The sequence below is a fragment of the Coregonus lavaretus genome (genome assembly GCF_964263955.1).
Source record: "Coregonus lavaretus genome assembly, chromosome: 26".
Lineage (NCBI taxonomy): Eukaryota > Metazoa > Chordata > Actinopteri > Salmoniformes > Salmonidae > Coregonus > Coregonus lavaretus.
In genome coordinates this window covers 44225156-44250106 of record NC_140013.1, presented here as the reverse complement: position 1 = coordinate 44250106, position 24951 = coordinate 44225156, and the positions used below count along the sequence as shown (strand labels likewise).

The window sequence follows — 24951 nt, the reverse complement described above, 5'->3', positions numbered from 1 at the left end:
CATTTTCTGGGTCGAGGTTTGGCTTTTTCAAGAGAGGCTTTATTACTGCCAATTCTAGTGAGTTTGGTTCACATCCAGAGGATAGGGAGACGTTTATTATGTTCAACATAGGAGGGCCAAGCACAGGAAGTATCTATTTCAGTAGTTTAGTTGGAATAGGGTCCAGTAGGCAGCTTGAGGGTTTAGAGGCCATGACTATTTCCATGAATGTGTCAAGAGAACTTGAGCGTCTCCATTGATCCTTGGTCCTGGCAGTTCTGTGCAGACTCTGAGACAACTGAGGTTTGGAGAAATATGCCGATTCAAAGAGGAGTCTGTAATTTGCTTTCTAATGATCATGATCTTTTCGTTGAAGAAGTTCATGATTTCATCACTGCTGATGTGAAAGCCATCCTCTCTTGGGGAATGCTGGTTTTTAGTTAGCTTTACGACAGTATCAAAAATACATTTTGGATTGTTCTTATTCTCCTCAATTAGGTTGGAAAAATAGGATGATCGAGCAGCAGTGAGGGCTCTTTGATATTGCACTGTTCTTTCTTTCCAAGCTAGTCAGAAGACTTCCAGTTTGGTGGAGCGCCATTTCTGTTCCAATTTTCTCGAAGCTTGCTTCAGGACTCAAGTATTTTCTGTATCCCAGGGAGCAAATTTCTTGTGACAAATGTTTTTTGTTTTTAAGGGGTGCGACTGCATCTAGGCTATAGCGCAAGGTTACATTTAGATCCTCGGTAACCAACGAGTGGGTCTGTGGACTTTTCCGTGTGAATATTGAAGTCATCAACAATTTGAATATTATCTGCCTGACTTCAATGTCCGATAGGAATTCAAAGAACTCAGTGAGGAACTCTGTATACGGCCCAGGAGGCCTGTAAACAGTAGCTATAAAAAGTGTTTGAGCAGGCTGCATAGATTTCATCACTAGAAGCTCAAAGGACGAAAATACAGTCATTTTCTTTTTTGTAAATTGCTGTCGTAAAAGTTAGCAACACCTCCGCCTTAGCGAGATGCGTGGGGGATATGGTCACTAGTGTAACCAGGAGGCGAGGCCTCATTTAACACAGTCAATTCAGTCAGGCCAATCACATCAAGATTATGATCAGTGATTAGTTCATTTACAGCCAGTCATTCAGCCAGTCAGCCAGGCAGGCATTCAGCCAGTCAGGCAGCCAGCCAGTCAGTCATTCAGTCTGCCAGCCAGCCAGCCAGCCAGTCAGTCATTCAGCCATTCAGTCAGCCAGCCAGCCAGTCAGCCAGCCAGCCAGCCAGTCAGCCAGCCAGCCAGTCAGCCAGCCAGCCAGTCAGCCAGCCAGTCAGTCAGTCTGCCAGCCAGTCAGCCAGCCAGCCAGCCAGTCAGCCAGCCAGCCAGTCAGCCAGCCAGTCAGTCAGTCTGCCAGCCAGCCAGCCAGCCAGCCAGCCAGCCAGTCAGCCAGCCAGCCAGTCAGCCAGCCAGCCAGTCAGCCAGTCAGCCAGTCAGTCAGCCAGCCAGCCAGTCAGCCAGCCAGTCAGCCAGCCAGTCAGTCAGTCAGCCAGCCAGCCAGCCAGTCAGTCACTTTTCTCTTCTTCTACATGATATTCTTATTATGGTCAAAGCAACATACTTGTAATTCATCATTTAGTACCAACAGCAAAACTAGACACACCACACAGTGCTTAAGCAACATTGGTATTTTAAGCACTATGAATCCACTCCTCTGTGCCAACCTAGCAAATGCTAATTTGGAGTTTTGACATCATCATCATTATCGCTCTGTGTTCCATAGGTGAGTGATTCCTCCGGCTCCAATTAGGATCTACACTATTATACTGTAATATAATGGCCCTCCTTTACCAAGGTATTCATTCACACTACACACGCACACTCACACGCACACACACACACACACACGCACCACACACACGTATTCTCTCTCTCTTTCTCTTACACACACACACACACACACACACACACACACACACACACACACACACACACACACACACACACACACACACACACACACACTACTGCATATTAATTCACGGCTTTTACCAAGTTATTAATCCAACCCAGCTCTGTGTCCATTAGCCTTTCAGTTCCAGTGTTATCATTACACACAACCATACTGTCACGCTCTGTTTCTGAAAAATATCTTTATCTTATGTGAGCTAGACAAGAAGTGTGGTGTTTGTACAGCTATATTTTGTTGGTTTTATTGCATAAGGGGAATAACATTTATGGGCTTTTGGTAGATTTTGTGAGGTAGAGTAATGTCGCTGAATAACATTTCTGTTTGGCTCTTTTCTCCCTTGTTTTCATTGTGAGCGCAAATGTGTCTCAATTCCTTTATCAAACTCTCTGTATTGCTTTGAGTCACACACATTGCTGTGGTTGTATGGGAATAAAACTTGACTGTTGTGTAAAACCCTCTAGCCGTGTTCACTTAAAGTTTATATTTATTTTCTGTTCGTGCTTGACAGGCTGGCCTGTATAAGCAGCATTAGGCTGCACTTTTCAATTGTGTACAGTCAGCCATATAATACATTATCTCCCAAGAGAAATGTGAGCTAGGCGACATTGGTAGTCTTATTGGCTGATATGTTATAACTCGCCTATGTAATAAACCAAATGAGATGTGGTAGGCTAATAGATACTTTATAAGATGATGGTTGAGAAAACACAGAGGGCATTATCATCTAACTTGATTTATTTACTAGTTAAGTTTAAACTACATTTTTGTTTAGTTGACGTTTAGTTTAGTTTTAACTCCTTAACAACCAAGACACATACAATAAGTTCCTAATATTTTGTTAAGTCAATCAAAACGCGTCCCAAACCTTACCAGCAGGAGTCTCACAATCACTGGTTATTTTGGTGAGGGGCTCTGGAGAAAATGTTGGTGAGAAAAGAACAAAACTACGGCGGAAGTACAGGGAAAGTGGGCGGAAAATAATTGCGAGAACTCTAGATTGCAAATAACACCGGTATAGCATGATGAAAACCGCAATCAACTTCTATTAGGTAAATACTTGTATTATCGGCAAATAACTTAAAACGAGTTTATTGTGCGGGACACATAGTCTTACTTTCGAGTTCACAATGGGACTCCCAACTCTGGAGTTTAGCGATTCTTTTCTGGATAGCCCTGATTTCAGAGAACGGCTAAAATATCATGAAATAGAGTTGGACCGTACAAACAAATTCATCAAAGAACTGATCAAAGACGGGAATATGTTGATAACGGCGCTGAAGAGTAAGTAGCGTTCTCATCCTCTTCTTCCTGATCATCTTCAAATGTATAACTTCAAACTGTGTTGCAGTGTATCAGATAAAAAGCGACTCGAATGTCTAGATTGTGTGTTATAACATTTTGGAACAAAGGTAGTTTTTGTGCTAAAGGTTAAAGATACCCCAATATACAATTATTAGAGTGTAGCCTAATGGTTTCTCACCATCCAATCCGCGTCGAGTATCCCCTTTGAACCCGTCGCGTCGACGGTTATGGCACGGTAGTCTTTATGCCGCTGAAGTGGAAAATTACATTTTACCCTGTCAGGCACCGAAAATAAGTGAACATTCCCTCTGTTCATGTTATTTATCTCTCCTTTTCCTTTCTATAATCAGTGTTTTAGCAATGAGTACAATTACATAGGATTTGACCATTTCAAGTTTGAAAAAAAAATAAGTCAAGACTGAAAAAGATTGAATTGTGTTTTCTATCCTACCTATGCCTAGCCTAGGAATACAGGCCACTTTAATTAGGTAGAGAGCAGCCTACTGTAAGGACATGTATTCATTTATGGGATGAGGGTTGTAATGGCAGACAGACAGACAGACAGACAGACAGACAGACAGACAGACAGACAGACAGAGAGAGAGAGAGAGAGAGAGAGAGAGAATTATTTTTAAAATTTTTTAGGGGGTAGATCAGCTTTAATATTGCAGATAGATTGTAACTTCCATCAATGTAATTGTCTGCATCACTTCCAATTCCCCATATGTTTTTTTTTCTCGCAAATCTTTCTAATTTTCTCTACTTTTGCATGTTTGTGATACTGAATGTTATCAGATCTTCAACCTGGACTAATATTAGGTTTTGGTTGAAGATCTGATAACATTCAGTATCACAAATATGCAAAAGTAGAGAAAATTAGAAAGGGGGCAAATACTTTTTCATAGCACTGTATATATATATAAATACATACACATACATACATACATACATACATACATACATACATACATACATACATACATACATACATACATACATACATACATATATACACATACATATACACATCCTTTAAAACAATATATTTCCCTTTATTACTTTCCAACCCCACCATCCCCTCCCTAATTGGAGTAAACTAGTGAACAACAATGCTTAGGCCTCTACTTCCAGCTTATACATACTATATACATTTTATGGACACAGTCACTAATTATATTTTGTTTGTTTTTACTCCTGAACTTCCTCTACCCTCAACCTCTCTGATTATTTTCATGATGTCCATCCGGTTTGCTTCTATATGCCATATCTTTCTAACTCTGCTCTTTCACAAAAGCTCTCAACCTATAACCTATATACTTATTATGGACACAGTATGCTTTACATTAGTTATCTTGTTGTTATTAGTTGTTGTTAGTTGTTATTAGTCCCATCCTTCAGCTCCATTCAACACCACCCATCTATCTCTTAACACCATCCATATTGGATTTCTATTTGCCATATATTTTTCAACTGTACTGTGATGTTTTACACAAGTTCTGAACCTTTCTATTCTCATTGTTTCTACAGATTGTAAATTGAAAATAATTTTTTTTGCTAAAACTATTATTATATTATTGATCGATTGACTATGACTTTTCAGATCACCCAGTAGTGCTATCTGCAGGGTTAGCTCCAGGTAAATATTGCAATCCTTTAGCCATTCCTGGACCTGTGTCCAAAAACAAGCTACAAATGGACAGTACCAAAACAAATGATCTAATGATTCTGTCTCTTCACAGCAAAATCTGCAGAGCTGGGAAGATTGTATCCCCCATATAAATTACATTCTATTGGTTGCAAGAATTTTATATAATAATTTAAATAGAAAAATTATAAGTTTTGAATCGGGCGTCGTTTTGCGTATCAGTTCATAAACACTATGCCATGGGATCGGTACGTCAAAAATCTCTTCCCAACTATTTTGCAATCTATATGGGACGGCTGTCAATGCTTTGATCCTTAAATTAAACTGGTATAGTTTTTTATTTATCACAGTTTTCTTTAACCAATTATGTTCTTTAATGCAGGGCCGACATACTTTTTCCCCCTTCCACTTTCTACTTCCATTTTTGCGGTAATGCTGCAATTATTTGGTTGTAATTTTGGGTAGAGTAGACATTTCCATATGTTTTTGTTAGCTGCATGTGCGACATAACTCCACCAGTCCTACCGATGATATCATTTACGAAGATTATACCTTTTAAATTTGTAAAAAAAAAAGTTTTTTTATCAATTAGTATATTTGAGTTTAACCACAATATTTGTTGCATTATTTGTTCTGTCGTTTCTGGAGGATTAAATTGATATTGCAACCAACTTTCTATGGCTTGTTTTAGAAATTGTGATATTTGGGAGATGATTTCCTTTTCAAATAACTGAAAGTGAGAGGTTGTAATCTGAATAAAGAGAAAACGGCCATTCTTGAACATTGGGTGAGACAATCTTACTAATTTGCTAGAGAACCAGTTCGGATTTAAGTATAACTTTTGTATGACTGAAGCTTTTAGTGATAGGTCTAATGCTTTAATATTTAATAATGTCTGTTCTCCGAATTCATATTCATTATATAAATAGGCCCGTTTAATTTTGTTTGGCTTGTCGTTCCAAATAAAATTGAATATTTTTTTCTCATATAATTAAAAAAACTGTTCGCTAGGCGTAGGCAAGACCATAAGCAAATAGGTAAACTGGGATAATGCTAAAGAGTTAATCAGGGTGATTTTCCACAAATTGACAGGTTGACACATTTACCTTTCCATGGTAGCAAGATCTTAACTTTCTATTAAAATGTATTGGAGTTAGATCATTTATTTCATTTGGGATATGTATTCCGAGTATATCCACATCACCATCAGACCATTTTATTAATAAACTACATGGTAATGTAAAATTTTTATTTTTTAGTGATCCAATACGTAATATAGTACATTTATCATAATTTGGTTGTAATCCAGAGAGGTTAGAAAATGTATCTAGATCCTCTATAAGGCTGTGGAGGGATTCAAGTTGTGGATTTAAAAGTAAACTTTAATCATCATCATACAATGACACCTTTGTTTTTAAGCCCTGGATTTCTAATCCCTTGATATTATTGTTGGATCTGATTTTAATAGCTAACATCTCAATGGCCATAATAAATAGATATGCCGATATTGGACAACCTTGTTTCACTCCTCTTGACAGTTTAAAACTTTCTGAGAAATAGCCATTATTTACTATTTTACACCTAGGGTTACTATATATGATTTTAACCCATTTTATAAGAGATTCTCCAAAATTGAAATGCTCCAGGCTTTTATATATAAACCCCAGTCATACTTTATCAAATGCCGTTTTGATGTCTGCTATGAATAGCAGGCCTGGTTTCCCAGATTTTTCATAGTGTTCTATTGTTTCCAGTACTTGCCTTATATTATCTCCAATGTATCGTCCGTGTAAAAAACCTGTCTGATTGGAATGAATAATGTCCGACAATACCTTTATAATTCTATGCGCTATACATTTTGCTAGAATTTCTGCATCACAACACTGAAGTGTAAGGGGCCTCCAATTTTTTTAATGGATTTTGGATCTTGGAAATGGAAATGGATTCTGGATCTTTATATTTTCCACTTGTATCCTGTTTCAGTAATAATGAAATCAGACCTTCTTCTTGAGTATCTGATAATCTACCATTTACATAGGAGTGGTTAAAACATGCTAATAACGGTCCTCTGAGTATATCAAAAAAGGTTTGGTATACCTTGACTGGTATGCCATCCAACCCTGGAGTTTTCCCGCCATCCAACCCTGGAGTTTTCCCGGACTTAAAGTCTTTCATTGCATCCAGAAGTTCCACCTCTGTAATTTCACCTTCACATGAGTCTTTCTGTGTGGCTGTTAATTTTACATTATCAATAAATAAATAAATCTCTACAATGAGCTTCAGTTAGAGGAGATGGAGGCGACTGAAACGAAAACATATGCTTAAAGTACTTTGTTTCCTCCTTCAAAATATCATTTGGTGAATCATGGTTGACTCCGTCATTTGTAACCAGTTTCAGTAAATTGTTTTTGGTAGCATTCCTATGTTGAAGATTAAAAACGAATTTGGTGCATTTTTCCCCATATTCCATCCAGTTTGCTTTATTTTGATAATATATTACACTTGATCTTTCTTGAATAAGTTTCTCCATTTCTTTTAGTTTTTCCTCTAATTTATTCTGAGCCTCTATGTTACAGTTTTTATTGCTATCTATCTGTTCTGTTAGACCTTCTATTTCCTTTGTTAGTATGGACTCTTTTGACCTAAATTGCTTTTGTTTTTTCGAGATGAGTACTGAATTGCATGGCCTCTAAAGGCACATTTAAAGGTGTCCCATACAATAAGGGCATTTGCTGTACCTATGTTATGTTGGAAAAAATCAGTTATAAATTCCTCTGTCCTAGTTAAAAACAAGTTATCACCCAATAGGCTTTGATTACATGTGTTAGTACCAACGAGTTAGCAGAGGGTATATATCTCTGACTAGTGAGTAGTGACTAGTGACTCCCGAGTGGTGCAGTGGTCGAAGGCCACTAGAGATCCTGGTTCGGCGTCAGCAGAATGTAAATGTCAAGTGCCCGTTAAGAGAGTTGGGCTCCATTGGGATAGTTTCCAAAGAGGATAGTAGTTTCTTACCCCTGTTCTGCAAACCAAGCTGATGACCAATCCTCACTGGTGTCTCAGTGTTCTACTGTAATCCCACATTGTAACCATATTATCATCCTGGGATATCCACAGTGGAAAAGAGCCAGACGGACATACAGACAGACTGCAGTGGAAGGTTACTGTTACTATTCAGACAGACTGCAGTGGAAGGTTACTGTTACTATTCAGACAGACTGCAGTGGAAGGTTACTGTTACTATTCAGACAGACTGCAGTGGAAGGTTACTGTTACTATTCAGACAGACTGCAGTGGAAGGTTACTGTTACTATTCAGACAGACTGCAGTGGAAGGTTACTGTTACTATTCAGTCTCTCGGTTTTATCAGAGTTGTATGACTCCAGGGCCGTTTGAACAGCAACACTATCCATTTCCCCCTTTCAGCACATTCTGATGTATTCCCAGTAAAGTCAAAGCAATCTAACTGCTAGTTGTTTGGCCACTCTTCCTTTAGCAGTCAGCAGAACTAGAGGCCTTGTTTAGATGGTGATGGGACTACACTCCATAAGGAGCCCTAATGCCCCATGGGGTTTTAAAGAAGCCTACTACAGTCTCTCAGTAGTTTCATGTGGAGTTGCTGTAAGAATGAATGTCTCTTAATAGCTCTGTCTCTATTCATATCTAGCTCCTAATGGAGAACTCATGCTGTATGTGAAACTATAACTAAACGCTATGTGAAACTACCAGATTCACCATATTGGGTGTTGCACACTACCGTTCTCCAAGCACGCAAATTGGAGCATGTATCAGTTGGAGTATGAGTCCAAATCAAAGTTTACGAAACGGAGCACGGAGGGCATTTCTCAGATGCGTATTCCGCTTGTACACATTTCGAAGCATTCATCAATGCAAGCTTCTATGGAAACTATTTACAGAAATATGACCAACCACGTAAAAAACTACGCAAAATGTATTGAAATCAATAGCAGCGATTATTTGGGCTGAAGCGAGAGAAAATAAACTCCCAACTTCGGAATGAAATGTTGCCCTTGCACAGCTCAGATGTTGCCTGACTACAATATTTTATCATGATATGTTAATAAATACATAGTGTTATTTCGGTTTACCTGCCTACAATACCCACTGAAGTGTGCATAGATCGCAACCCCTATAGTAAGTCAATAGGGCTAACTGGATATCTAGCTAGCCAGGAGGAATTGGTAGCTAGCTAGCAACAAACAATTGACAGCTAGTCATCTACCTTGCATAACATTAGTTTTAGGTCGTTTTTGCCTGTTAAACTAGCTAACTAGCTATATTATTACTAGATTATTTGTTCATTTGTAGCGTAGCTAGTAACAGATTATATTGACATGTTTTCCAGGGTTGACAGAGTACTTGAAGACTGTGCCCATGTAGCAATGGATCATGACGGGTGAGCTTAGCTAGCCAGCTAACTTGGGCAGCTTGCTAAATATCCATGAATCATGACAAGGGACCTCCTCAAACACAAATCAACAACATCTCTGAATACATAAATACAGTGCTTTGCAAAATTATTCATCCCCCTTGGCGTTTTTCCTATTGTTGCATTACAACCTGTAATTTAAATTGATTTTTTTTGGATTTCATGTAAAGGACATACACATAATAGTCCAAATTGGTGAAGTGAAATGAAAAAAATAACTTGTTTCAAAAAATTAGAACAAATAAATAACGGAAAACTGGTGCTTGCATATTATGTATTCACCCCCTTTGCTAAGAAGCCCCTAAATAAGATCTGGTGCAACCAATTACCTTCAGAAGTCACATAATTAGTTAAATAAAGTCCACCTGTGTGCAATCTAAGTGTCACATGATCTGTCACATGTTCTCAGTATATATACACCTGTTCTGAAAGGCCCCAGAGTCTGCAACACCACTAAGCAAGGGGCACCACCAAGCAAGCGGCACCATGAAGACCAAGGAGCTCTCCAAACAGGTCAGGGACAAAGTTGTGGAGAAGTACAGATCAGGGTTGGGTTATAAAAAAATATCTGAAACTTTGAACATCCCACGGAGCACCTTTAAATCCATTATTAAAAAATGGAAAGAATATGGCACCACAACAAACCTGCCAAGAGAGGGCCGCCCACAAAAACTCATGGCCAGGCAAGGAGGGCATTAATCAGAGGCAACAAAGAGACCAAAGATGACCCTGAAGGAGCTGCAAAGATTGGAGTATCTGTCCATAGGACCACTTTAAGCCGTACACTCCACAGAGCTGTGTAATGGCGGACGGAAGACAGGGTGGTGCGGCAGGTGCCGCTTCTCATTCGAATGCTGTAATTTTATCTAAACCATCAGGTGTACGCCGACCCCAGCTAAGTAACTCATGCAAAGAGTTAAAGCGCAATTATGTGTTTTATCTCCAGTACTCTGCCATGATTGTCAGTTATGTAGCTGCTCTACTGATAATCTCAGTGCGTCCTTGCTGGGATGACACAATCAGTCTACTACCGGAGAATATTAACACCAAACACAAACACATTGGTTCACCGTTCCACGGGAGCGGACAGTACACAGCATACCATAATGTTCTGAATAATGGCCAAGTCTACCTCGCTCCTTATTCTACTGAACCGCTTAGGCGCAACAAACACAAGTCCAACATTTATCGGAAACTGTTAAACTACCTGTTCACTACCCTCCTGCTCTCCGGGGATGTGCAACTCAATCCTGGGCCCAACATCACCGAGCCAGCGATACGCACCGGAGTGGAGGGCGGTGGATGGCCTCGTCCACTGATCGTCGCCGCTGTGGAGGTGGGTGAGTGCTATGGTCCTGTTGTTTCTCTCGACTCACCCGGCTCCAGGATGGATTTTGACTCTTCAAACATACCAAAGTCGCTATATGCGATCCCTGACTCTGCTTCTGGTATGCAAGCTGTTTTAATTAGTTTCCCGCATCCAGTGCAGGCGGGAGGGATTGTTAATTGCGCTACCGAACTGCCCCTAATCAAAACGAAACAAAACGGCCTAAACCCAGCCGTCAGAAAACACAGAAAATTTAACTTTTTTCAATGTGTCAATCACTCTCGAGTCATCTGGGACCCACGAGCTAAGCCCAAGGGACTACTAGGGGGGCACTTGAACATTCGTAGTGTCATTCCAAAAAGTGATCAAATTCAACATCTACTCACAGACTCCAACCTTGACTTTCTCTGCCTCTCAGAGACATGGCTCCATAGAAACTCTCCATCTGCTGCTTTGATTGTGCCTGGCTACAATGTTTTCAGGAGAGACAGGACTGAAGGAAGAGGAGGGGGTGTGATGATTTATATTATGTCTTGTATTCAAGATCCTAAATGGCTTTGTTAAACAGAAAACCCAAACATATGGCAGCAGATCCACAAGGTCTGCCATGAGAGGTGACTGTGTAGTTCCCCTAAGGAAAAGCACCTTTAGTAAATCTGCTTTTTCTGTGAGAGCTTCCCATGTCTGGAATACACTGCCATCAGACACACACAACTGCACCACATATCACACTTTCACAAAATGCTTGAAGACATGGCTAAAGGTCAATCAGATTTGTGAACATGGTCCCTAGCTGTGTGTTGCCGCTTTCCATGTCTGTTGTCTGTAACTTGTGAGGTGTGGAAACACTTTGTTGCTTTTATGAATTTTGTCTTGCTGCTTTTTGTTCTATGTTGCTCTGTCTGTATGCTACGTCTTGCTTGTCCTATGTTGCTATGTCTGTATGCTATGTCTTGTTCTATGTTGTTATTGTCTATATTGTAATTGTTTTTAATAACCTGCCCAGGGACTGCGGTTGAAAATTAGCCGGCTGGCTAAAACCGGCACTTTTACTGAAACGTTGATTAATGTGCACTGTCCCTGTAAAAATAAACTCAAACTCAAGCTGGGCTTTACGGAAGAGTGGCCAGAAAAAAGCCATTGCTTAAAGAAAAAAATAAGCAAACACGTTTAGTGTTCGCCAAAAGGCATGTGGGAGACTCCCCAAACATATGGAAGGTACTCTGGTCAGATGAGACTAAAATTGAGCTTTTTGGCCATCAAGGAAAACGCTATGTCTGGCGCAAACCCAACACCTCTCATCACCCCGAGATCACCATCCATACAGTGAAGCATGGTGGTGGCAGCATCATGCTGTAGGGATGTTTTTCATCAGCAGGGACTGGGAAACTGGAATGATGGATGGCGCTAAATACAGGGAAATACTTGAGGGAAATCTGTTTCAGACTTCCAGAGATTTGAGACTGGGACGGAGGTTCACCTTCCAGCAGGACAATGACCCTAAGCATATTGCTAAAGCAACACTCAAGTGGTTAAAGGAGAAACATTTAAATGTCTTGGAATTGCCTAGTCAAAGCCCAGACCTCAATACAATTGAGAATCTGTGGTATGACTTAATGATTGCTGTACACCAGCGGAACCCATCCAACTTGAAGGAGCTGGAGCAGTTTTGCCTTGAAGAATGGGCAAATATTCCAGTGGCTAGATGTGCCAAGCTTATAGAGACATACCCCAAGAGACTTGCAGCTGTAATTGCTGCAAAAGGTGGCTCTACAAAGTATTGACTTTGGAGGGGTGAATAGTTATGCACGCTCAAGTTTTCTGTTTTTGTCTTATTTCTTGTTTTTTCACGATAAAACATATTTTGCATCTTCAAAGTGTTAGGCATGTTGTGTAAATCAAATGATACAAACCCCCCAAAAATCAATTTTAATTCCAGGTTGTTAGGCAACAAATTAGGTTCTATGTTAACACTATGTTGAAGTATGTTGCTAATGCATATAATGTAAACATAAGTCGTCTCTTGCTAAAGTTAGCTAGCTTAGCTAACCACATTTCTATGTAGCTAAATAATACAAAATAAACGGATTAACAGGCTCAAATGCTTTACTGAAATGCTAGCAGATACCCATTGACTTCCAGTCATTGCGCTAACGCTAGTTAGCATTGGCTCGCGAAACTACCTTGAACTTCCTTCATACTGGACACAGAAGCTGTGTTCCAATACTCATACTAACCGCAGTAACCTTACTATTTGTGACGTACATTGAGTATGTAGTATGCTTATTGGTCATAGTATGGATATAGTTACTATGCCAAAAGTTCCATCTTCGCCAAAATACGAAGTTTACAAGCAGTGGACACTATTTCCGTGCTTTTAGGGCACATAAGGCAATTCCTCCGAAAATGGGCGTGGCTTCACAACATTTTCAGATTTGAAGAAAATGGCGGAAAATATGCTTCCGAAGTCCGACGAGAGCGGATACAAATTAATTGCTTTAACTGATTATGACAAATGTTTAAAAAAATGTTTGAGCAATGTAATAAAGTCATTACTTTTCAAATAAGTTACACGTTATGTTGGATGACAATTTGTTAGCTACGCTATCCTTACGAACCGCATAGCATTACAGCAGTATGTACCGGTATGTTAGCTACATTTTACATTTTACATTTTAGTCATTTAGCAGACGCTCTTAACCAGAGCGACTTACAGGAGCAATTAGGGTTAAGTGCCTTGCTCAAGGGCACATTAACGTCATTTAGCAGACGCTCTTAGCCAGAGCGACTCACAAATTGGTGCGTTCACCCTATAGCCAGTGGGATAACCACTTTACAATTTGGGGGGGGGGGGGGGGGGTTAGAAGGAATACTTTAGCCTATCCCAGGTATTCCTTAAAGAGGTGGGGTTTCAAATGTCTCCGGAAGGTGGTGAGTGACTCCGCTGTCCTGGCGTCGTGAGGGAGCTTGTTCCACCATTGGGGTGCCAGAGCAGCGAACAGTTTTGACTGGGCTGAGGGGGAGCTGTGCTTCCGCAGAGGAAGGGGAGCCAGCAGGCCAGAGGTGGATGAACGCAATGTCCTCGTTTGGGTGTAGGGACTGATCAGAGCCTGAAGGTACAGGGGTGCCGTTCCCCTCACTGCTCCAAAGGCAAGCACCATGGTCTTGTAGCGGATGCGAGCTTCAATTGGAAGCCAGTGGAGTGTGCGGAGGAGGGGGGTGACGTGAGAGAACTTGGGAAGGTTGAACACCAGACGGGCTGCGGCATTCTGGATGAGTTGTAGGGGTTTAATGGCACAGGCAGGGAGCCCAGCCAACAGCGAGTTGCAGTAGTCCAGACGGGAGATGACAAGTGCCTGGACCAGGACCTGCGCCGCTTCCTGTGTAAGGCAGGGTCGCACTCTCCGAATGTTGTAGAGCATGAACCTGCAGGAGCGGGTCACCGCCTTGATGTTGGCGGAGAACGACAGGGTGTTGTCCAGGGTCACGCCTAGGCTCTTCGCACTCTGGGAGGAGGACACAGCGGAGTTGTCTACCGTGATGGCTACCTAACGTTAGTTGGCTACTAATACATCGAACTTGACAGTATATTAACTATAACTAACTACTCAACGTTTATTGACTTGATTATTCACGTCATTATTAGCTTAGCTAAGTGGTATAGTCATTGTGCGTTCTCAATGGACATTGTTAATTCGGTGTGTTCGTAAATTTGCTCTGGCTATCTACTCCGATTTCAGAGCACTCTCGTCAGTGTGCCAGAGCACAGAATAACTGATGAATTTACGTACGCTCAACACCCGTTGAATATGGCTGGTGTCAGTAAACGTTGTCAAAAAAAGCGTAATTAAATTGTTGCCAGCAGCACAGTTGCAGTCACCAACGCTCTGGATATCATAAAAACAGCCTAACCAGCTCTGCTAGGGCGAGTAAAATGGTCAGAGTGAGCTGTTCTCTCATTTGTGTCTGGAAGTAGCTAGCAAGCTAGCCAACGTTAGCCAGTTAGCTTGGGTTCTTGACTGCCGTTGTGAAGTCAGAATGCTTGGATCAACCCTACCCCTCGGCCAGAGCGTCCAGTGTGCGCTTTGAACACTCCGAGAGCGAAACGCTCTGAATTTACGAATGGACAATCTGACCTCCACAAGTCTGGTTCATCCTCGGGAGTAATTTCCAAACACCTGAAGGTACCACGTTCATCTGTACAAACAATAGTACACAAATATAAACACCATGGGACCACGCAGCCGTCATAACGCTCAGGAAGGAGATGCATTCTGTGTCCTAGAGATGATTGTACTTTGGTGCGAAAAGTGCAAATCAATCCCAGAACAACAGCAGCAAAGGACCTTGTGAAGATGCTGGAGGAAACAGGTACAAAAGTATCTATATCCACAGTAAAACGTGTCCTATATCGACATGACCTGAAAGGCCGCTCAGCAAGGAAGAAGCCACTGCTCCAAAACCGCCATAAAAAAGCCAGACTACGGTTTGCAACTGCACATGGGGAAAAATATCATACTTTTTGGAGAAATGTCCTCTGGTCTGATGAAAAAAAATAGAGCTGTTTGGCCATAATGACCATCGTTATGTTTGGAGGAAAAAGGGGAATGCTTGCAAGCTGAAGAACACCATCCCAACCGGGAAGCACGGGGTTGGCAGCATCATGATGTGGGGGTGCTTTGCTGCAGGAGGGACTGGTGCACTTCACAAAATATTATGTGGATATATTGAAGTAACATCTCAAGACATCAGTCAGGAAGTTAAAGCTTGGTCGCAAATGGGTCTTCCAAATGGACAATGACCCCAAGCATACTTCCAAAGTTGTGGCAAAATGGTTTAAGGACAACAAAGTCAAGGTATTGGAGTGGCCATCACAAAGCCCTGACCTCAAATACTAATAGAGTGTAGAAATAAATCATTCTCTCTACTATTATTCTGACATTTCACATTTTCACATTTCACATCCTAACTGACTTAAGACAGGGAATTTTTACTAGGATTAAATGTCAGGAATTGTGATAAACCGAGTCTAAATGTATTTGGCTAAGGTGAATGTAAACCTCTGACTTCAACTGTATCATTAGTTACAGAGGTTTGTCGTGATCCAGTAAAGTCCAGCATAGACGAGCAGCCGACATGTTGATGATGCAATTTACTCTAAAAGGTCAAAGGTAATGCGGTAGCATGGGAGTGCAAGTGCCATTCAGATTTAAAATGTATGCATTCTCCACACTCTCGTCCTGTTAAGAATGTACCCAAGAGAACGTCCTCAAGGAACGGTAGTGTGCATATGGGGAAACATCAATGTGTATTTTTTCACAAAGTCTGCTCCACCTTGTAGACCTACAGTTTGAGAGTCTAGAACCCTGGGGGAGAGCTACATGTCAAAGGTCAACCCTAGCTCAGCTGGTAGAGCACGGCGCTTGCAACGCCAAGGTAGTGGGTTCGATCCCCGGGACCACCCATACACAAAAATGCATGCACACATGACTGTAAGTGGCTTTGGATAAAAGCGTCTGCTAAATGGCATAATATTATTATTATTATTAACCCCTGTTGGCGTCTCTCTCTCTCTCTCTCTCTCTCTCTCTCTCTCTCTCTCTCTCTCTCTCTCTCTCTCTGTCTCTCTCTCTCTCTCTCTCTCTCTCTCTCTCTCTCTCTCTCTCTCTCTGTCTCTCTCTCTCTCTCTCTCTCTCTCTTTCTCCCCCCCTCTCTCTCCCCCTCCCCCATATATAGTCCTAATGTTGTCACCCAGAATCACGTTTCTTTTCCAAGCTATAGCACAATATTTTATATACAGTAGGTTTTTAAAGAACCACAGAGTTCCGTCTGCTTTGAGTTTTCTTTTTAGCGATGGTATATCAGGTATGGTAGTATCACCGTACTGGTATCGTGACAACCCTAACACACACACACACGCACGCACACACACACACACACACACACACACACACACACACACACACACACACACACACACACACACACACACACACACACACACACACACACACACACACACACACACACACACACACACACACACACAGACGCACACACACACACACCCTCCACTGTACAGAGCCTCTGTATAGAGAACATAGTACCATTTGGGATGCAATCATACTGTATCTATGCCTGTGGTGAGGTGAGCATTAACCCACGGCAACATCAGTTCCTACTTCCCACCCTTTGGAGATCTGAGGTTATAGTACATTCCTGTGATTCAGACTGAGCCATGGTAACCATAAAGGTGGATGTGTGATTTAATTGGTCCCCTTGGGATTATAGGGCCTCACCATGACTCTCTCCACTCATTTTCTCTGTGTGGGATTTTTGCTTCTTGCCAGGAGATCTCCACTGTATTGCGTCCTTGGAGACTGCTTCTATTTGATTTCTTAGCCAGGAAGGATCAAGGTAACCAGGAAGTGTTAAGGTAACCAGAAGGGTCGAGTGTGTGGGCCTAAGTCCTTGGCAACAGATGATATTGAATCTGTTTGAGAACGCAGCATCATACCTTCTATATTTCAAACAGATTCTGTCTTAAAACAAACTACAGTCATAAAATGTATCTTTAGTGAAATCTATAGTCCATTTGATTGGTTGATTGAGTTTGGTCTCTCTCGTACGTCTCTCAGCGAGCTGACTGTGTGTGAATAGGCCTCGGACATGCAGCCCCCTGTTGCCTCGTGAATGACGTCATTACCAGTTAAAGAGACAGCGCACCCTTTCATAAAATAAGCTACTTCTATGCAAATGTTGTTGATCAGTACAATAAAATAAGTCCCAAATGGAAGGGAAACAGATTGTTTTTCATCTGTAGCCCCATGAAATCAGCCCACACAAGCTCAATAACTCAATGCATGCACAGACTCCTATTGAATATGCGTTCACCTGTATTTTGAATAGGTCTAGGCTACATGTTGATTTACCCAGTTTATCAATAGACAGAGATTTACCATTCAAATAAATTATTACCATTATGTTTACTTAGTTAGATTGGATTACTGTCAAGGATCCAGTATGTAACTAAATATGCGGTGTGTGTGAACAGTGTGAGAAAGATAACTCTGTGCTTCCTCACTAGTCCCATTCCACAGTATACATGGTGAGATAATATCTTGGTCACCAGTGGGTTACCTGTGTCTGATCTATTCTAAATCAGTCCTAAACATTGCATATAAATTACAGAAGAAGAAGAAGAAGGAAATCAGAAAGTTAGTTAGTTATGTTGCTAGTCTAAAGCAGTACTATTTACCAGTCTAAAGCAGTACTATTTACCAGTCTAAAGCAGTACTATTTACCAGTCTAAAGCAGTACTATTTACCAGTCTAAAGCAGTACTATTTGCCAGTCTAAAGCAATAGTATTTGCCAGTCTAAAGCAGTAGTATTTGCCAGTCTAAAGCAGTACTATTTACCAGTCTAAAGCAGTACTATTTACCAGTCTAAAGCAGTACTATTTACCAGTCTAAAGCAGTACTATTTACCAGTCTAAAGCAGTACTATTTGCCAGTCTAAAGCAGTAGTATTTGCCAGTCTAAAGCAGTACTATTTACCAGTCTGAAGCAGTACTATTTGCCAGTCTAAAGCAGTACTATTTACCAGTCTAAAGCAATACTATTTACCAGTCTAAAGCAATACTATTTACCAGTCTGAAGCAGTACTATTTACCAGTCTAAAGCTGTACTATTTACCAGTCTAAAGCAGTACTATTTACTAGTCTAAAGCAGTACTATTTGCCAGTCTAAAGCAGTAGTATTTGCCAGTCTAAAGCAGTAGTATTTACCAGTCTAAAGCAGTACTACTTGCCAGTCTAAAGCAGTAGTATTTGTCAGTCTAAAGCAGTAGTATTTGCCAGTCTAAAGCAGTAGTATTTGCCAGTCTAAAGCAGTAGTATTTGCCAGTCTAAAGCAGTAGTATTTGCCAGTCTAAAGCAGTACTACTTGCCAGTCTAAAGCAGTAGTATTTGCCAGTCTAAAGCAGTAGTATTTGCCAGTCTAAAGCAGTAGTATTTGCCAGTCTAAAGCAGTAGTATTTGCCAGTCTAAAGCAGTAGTATTTGCCAGTCTAAAGCAGTAGTATTTGCCAGTCTAAAGCAGTAGTATTTACCAGTCTAAAGCAGTACTACTTGCCAGTCTAAAGCAGTACTACACCACAATCAAGCTGTTGGTGTATTTAATATAGGCTATCTCAATAAACCAGCAGTCACAAACCCATGTGGGGTCGCCTGATATGAAAATGGGTTCGCGGGAGAATTTCCTAAATTGATGCTATAGCTAGCAATCAAGAGGAAACTGACTGAAGGACTCAAAAACTCCCCACCTAATGCTCTCCAAATGGACGCTAGCTGTGAGGGCCGAGATGCATTGAGTTTTGTTCAATATATGTCGGGGGATGCTATTCACGAGTAGATATTGTTCAGTCTCAAACGGATCCTCTGTCTCTCATTAAGCATGAAACGGTGGGCTTTTTGCATAGATTGGGCTCCATCTATCACGGGACGGCAGGCAGGCCTCTGCACTCTAGTTATGAATGTGTCTCCATCTGCCATATGGACGCATTGTATGATACACCCACTGCGCTATAATGGATACACAGAGATGGCAGCTGGCGGCAAAAGAACTGAGCGCAGAACTCAGAGATATGCAGCAGGTAACTTTGATAGTAAACTACATCGTGCACACCTGCTCACAAAACTATGTGGAGGTGTGGGATCAGAGCATGACAATGTTCTATTTCACACCGAGGCTTGGTGGTTATCGAGGATGAGTGTTGGAAATATTTTTTGAATTGAGAGAGGAGCTGTTGTCATGGATGTAAAAAAAAACAGACTTGTTGACCTTCTGTGTAATAAAAAGAAAATGTGTCTTCTTGCCTATGTAACAGACATATTTGGGAAACTGAACAAACTATTTTTCGTATGCATGGGAAATACAAAAAAATTATACAGATGAGTACCCGAATCAGCAAAATCCGTTTGACTATGATCCTGGCTCTAGATTACTAAGAACATGTTCTAGATTACTAAGAACATGTTCTAGATTACTAAGAACATGTTCTAGATTACTAAGAACATGTTCTAGAGCCATTTCCATCTGAGCTGATCCTGAATTGATCTGTTTCTTCCAGGAGGAGGTGTAGAAGTTCGTTTCTGGCATTCTTGTACTGTAACAGAGGTTGGGTATGCTGTGGGAGGTTTTTGGGTAGTCAGTAAGGCTGACCCCAATTAGTCGACTGGTCGATTGTTTGGTCGTTAGGCTGTTGGTCGACCGAGATTGTTTTAGTCGAGCAGTAACAAATGTATATATATTTGCGCCCATCTCAGTGAACTAATCCATTGCGGAGGCCTAGACTAAAAGCCAATGTATGCTTGACTCGAAAATGTGGTCGAGAGTGTGACGCAATTGTGGAGCCTCCAGAGGCATGCAGAGGCCAAATCGAGCTCCCTACCTCATTGCCATGTTGTAACAATGCGGAGGGCTCTGTATAGCTCCGCATTGATATGTTTGGTTGACGGTAGGTGGGGGCGGTACATCCTGTATAAACACAAACTCACTTCCTTGACAACAGCTCTCCACTGCTACGCGAAGCGCAAGAAGTATGAATGCCCTGACTTCTGCTGAGGTCGTATCACCGTAAATGCTGCATGACCAATGCGTCGGATTAACCATGCGCCCAGATGCACAATGCACTTCTCTCTCCAGAATGTGTTATCTCCCGCCAATTTGAGCAAATTCATTGTTTCATAACTTCATTGTGTGAATCGTTTGCATTTGATTGTTAGTGTATATCAATTCCCCATTACATATATCACCAATAGTACATCTACCGTTAATTCCTATAATTTCTAATCTATAATGTTTGTTACTTTGGTTATTTCTGTTAATGCATTCCATATTATTCCAGTCTTCCTGTTCTCATTGTCGGAGTGGAAACATTGTTTGCAGAGTGCACAACCTATGATAGACTTGTGAGAAACAAGTTTTGTCAATTTAGTCATTGTCTTTTGTTTGGAGCGCTCCTGTCAATGTTGAGTCAGGACGCGCACGCATAGAAGTAGTCCTAGAGGCTACCTGGCCTGCGCTCAAATTTAGGCATATAGATGTGCCCATTTGGGGATCTGATAGTATTTCTGATTGGCTTAACGCACCACCACTAATGACCTGTGGAGCTTCTCACAGTAATGTTTTCTTCACCTCAAACAGCAAGCAAACAAAGTCTGTTTTTACATCCATTGAGAATTACAATAGTTCCTCAATGTATTGGAAAAATATTTCCAGCTCTCTCCCTTTGGATAACCATTCAGCATGAAAGGGAAAAATGTCATGCTCTGATCCAGTGGAAACGTCATAAAATAGGCCTACCTGATTACTTCTTATCAGTGCTTGACTTGGACTGAAATAGGTTCCGGTACTCATCTTGGGTGCTGGTAGTGTTTATATTTAGGTGCAGGAGCTCCACAATACTGTTGAGCTAATATTCTATAAGAGGAACAGGAGCTCAAGCAGTAGAACATTTGAGGTGCCGGTACTCAGCTCCGGTGAGCTCCTGCCCAAGTCAAGCACTGTTTCTTATCCCTTGAATAGTCTACAGCTGGTCTGTCCTGGAAACTCTTGAGGGCCCAGAATATTTTATACAATGTTGCAAGTTCGCTAGTGCAAGCTTCAGGCCGGACCCAGTTAATAGTTGATACAATGTTTCCAGTTCGTTGCAGACAGGCCATGTGTAGACAATGTGATTTATAGGATATTTGTTTTTATCAGGATATTTTCTACCTGCAGGCTGCAATGTTTTTATTTGTTGGCTTTATATAGGCCATTTTTACATAGATGGCAATTGCAATGGCAATAGAAGTTACTTTTTAGGTTTGTATCATTTTCATTTAGATTTGGATAGAATTTTGATTTGACAATGATTTAGAGATATGAAGACGTTACTATAAATTAAATTAAACTGTTTCAGGAACATTTGCATATGAAAACCATAACTGGCACGCAGATCGGTAGAAATGGTAAGATTAAAAAGATAAACAACATAACCTATTTATTTAGATAAATACCGCCTGGCCCTCAGCCTGTCTACAACATAACCTATTTATTTAGATAAATACCGCCTGGCCCTCAGCCTGTCTACAACATAACCTATTTATTTAATTAAATACCGCCTGGCCCTCAGCCTGTCTACAACATAACCTATTTATTTAGATAAATACCGCCTGGCCCTCAGCCTGTCTACAACATAACCTATTTATTTAGATAAATACCGCCTGGCCCTCAGCCTGTCTACAACATAACCTATTTATTTAGATAAATACCTCCTGGCCCTCAGCCTGTCTACAACATAACCTATTTATTTAGATAAATACCGCCTGGCCCTCAGCCTGTCTACAACATAACCTATTTATTTAGATAAATACTGCCTGGCCCTCAGCCTGTCTACAACATAACCTATTTATTTAGATAAATACCTCCTGGCCCTCAGCCTGTCTACAACATAACCTATTTATTTAGATAAATACCTCCTGGCCCTCAGCCTGTCTACAACATAACCTATTTATTTAGATAAATACTGCCTGGCCCTCAGCCTGTCTACAACATAACCTATTTATCTTTCTATTTTGTTGTTGTTGTTTCTTGGTTTGTCTCAATGAAAGGGAACAGAGACAGAGGAACAGAAATAGCTGTCAGGGTGATGATAATGCTCCTTGCTCCACTGTAAGGGTGATGATAATGCTCCTTGCTCCACTGTAAGGGTGATGATAATGCTCCTTGCTCCACTGTAAGGGTGATGATAATGCTCCTTTCTCCACTGTAAGGGTGATGATAATGCTCCTTGCTCCACTGTAAGGGTGATGATAATGCTCCCTGCTCCACTGTAAGGGCGATGATAATGCTCCTTGCTCCACTGTAAGGGTGATGATAATGCTCCTTGCTCCACTGCAAGGGTGATGATAATGCTCCTTGCTCCACTGCAAGGGTGATGATAATGCTCCTTGCTCCACTGCAAGGGTGATGATAATGCTCCTTGCTCCACTGTAAGGGTGATGATAATGTTCCTTTCTCCACTGTAAGGGTGATGATAATGCTCCCTGCTCCACTGTAAGGGTGATGATAATGCTCCCTGCTCCACTGTAAGGGTGATGATAATGCTCCTTGCTCCACTGCAAGGGTGATGATAATGCTCCTTGCTCCATTGCAAGGGTGATGATCATGCTCCTTGCTCCACTGTAAGGGTGATGATAATGCTCCTTGCTCCACTGTAAGGGTGATGATAATGCTCCCTGCTCCACTGTAAGGGTGATGATAATGCTCCTTGCTCCACTGTAAGGGTGATGATAATGCTCCTTGCTCCACTGTAAGGGTGATGATAATGCTCCTTGCTCCACTGTAAGGGTGATGATAATGCTCCCTGCTCCACTGTAAGGGTGATGATAATGCTCCTTGCTCCACTGCAAGGGTGATGATAATGCTCCTTGCTCCACTGCAAGGGTGATGATAATGCTCCTTGCTCCATTGCAAGGGTGATGATCATGCTCCTTGCTCCACTGTAAGGGTGATGATAATGCTCCTTGCTCCACTGTAAGGGTGATGATAATGCTCCCTGCTCCACTGTAAGGGTGATGATAATGCTCCTTGCTCCACTGTAAGGGTGATGATAATGCTCCTTGCTCCACTGTAAGGGTGATGATAATGCTCCTTGCTCCACTGTGTAGTTACTGAAGTCAAAGTAATGGTGCAGAAAGGAAAATAGTTATAGTCTTCTACATGTTCTGTTCGCTCACAACAAGGGAGACGTTGGAAACCTACGACTGCGTCCCAAAGCTATTCCCTTTTTTGGTGACCTACTTTTGACCATTGCCCATATCCCTATGTAGGGAATAGGGTGCTGTTTGGGAAGCAGCCGTAGAAAGCAGCTTCTCCTGTGCTTTCCCCGTAGGGATCTATATAGGGAATAAGGGGTCATTTGGGATTCACTCTAAAAACTAGGTGTTGGAAGTAGCAGGGTGTGTGCTGGTTGACACGTCTCAACCTGCTTCACACTCAGTTTAGTCAACAGGAGGGATCAGGCCGGGAAACACTAAAAGCTACTCTCACTTTGTGTGCTCATTGTGAAGTGCCAGCCTGAAAAGACGATTGAGCTGTAAAGGGTGCTGCATTTACAGTTACAATGCCTAGGCCTGTTGAATGGTTCATGGTTACAGCCCTGTCTGACTTGACTGTTCGTCTGCTTAAAGAATAGCCTATCGACAGCGTTCTTTTTTTCTTTCAGGGTCGTGAGTTTCTAGCTGACAGAATGTATTGGAATGTGGTCGCCCTGGAGACAGACACACTCTCTACCCAGGGGGCTGTTGGTCATGTGGTCGCCCCTGGAGACTGACACAGGTGTGTGTTCCAAATGGCACCCCGTTCCATATATAGTGCACTACCTGATCAAAAGTAGTGGGAATAGGGTGCCATTTGGGAAACATCCAGTGGTCTACACAGTGTTGGTGTGGTTACGGGTGGCTACAGCCCCCCCTCTACCGACACCAGATGAAACCTAAAATTAAAGCCTGTAGACACAGACACCTTCACACCTCACTTCTTCACTGCCTGCTGCTGCTTCTGTCCACACCCACTGTTCAGGAGAAGAAATGTTGTGCAAATTACATGCCATGTGAAATGAAGTGTCGTCTGAAGACCGTAAAACAATTCCTGAGCAAGTAATTGTGACGGGTTGTGTTGGTGTGTTGTAGTGGTGGTGTGTTGTAGTGGTGGTGTGTTGTTGTGGTGGTGTGGTGTTGTGATGGTGTGGTGTGGTGGTGGTGTGGTGTTGTGGTGTGTTGTAGTGGTGTTGTGGTGGTGTTGTGGTGTTGTAGTGGTGTGTTGTAGTGGTGGTGTGGTGTTGTGTTGGTGTGGTGGTGCTGTGGTGTTGTGGTGTGTTTTAGTGGTGTTGTGTTGGTGTGGTGGTGTTGTGGTGTTGTGGTGTGTTTTAGTGGTGTTGTGGTGGTGGTGTAGTGGTGGTGTGTTGTAGTGGTGGTGTGTTGTAGTGGTGGTGTGTTGTGGTGGTGGTCTGGTGTTGTCGTGGTGTGTTGTTGTGGTGTTGTGGTGGTGTGTTGTAGTGGTGGTCTGGTGTTGTGGTGGTGTGTTGTGGTGGTGTTGTGGTGTTGTGGTGGTGTGGTGTAGTGGTGGTGTGTTGTAGTGGTGGTGTGGTGGTGTTGTGGTGTGTTTTAGTTGTGTGTTGTAGTGGTGGTGTGTTGTGGTGGTGTGTTGTGGTGGTGTGGTGGTGTTGTGGTAGTGGT

At 41.8% G+C, this 24951-nt stretch overlaps 1 protein-coding gene across 1 annotated transcript in view; it reads left to right on the top strand.

Annotated features, from left to right (window-relative positions):
* The first annotated feature begins 2914 nt into the window (after window positions 1–2914).
* The window catches only part of arhgap42b (Rho GTPase activating protein 42b), a 170136-nt gene continuing 148099 nt past the window's right edge, over window positions 2915–24951 (top strand). The window contains exon 1 of the mRNA XM_084142935.1: window positions 2915–3227. Coding sequence (XP_083999061.1) covers window positions 3074–3227 — 154 coding nt within the window. The 5' untranslated portion in view covers window positions 2915–3073. The remainder of the gene's footprint in view (window positions 3228–24951) is intronic.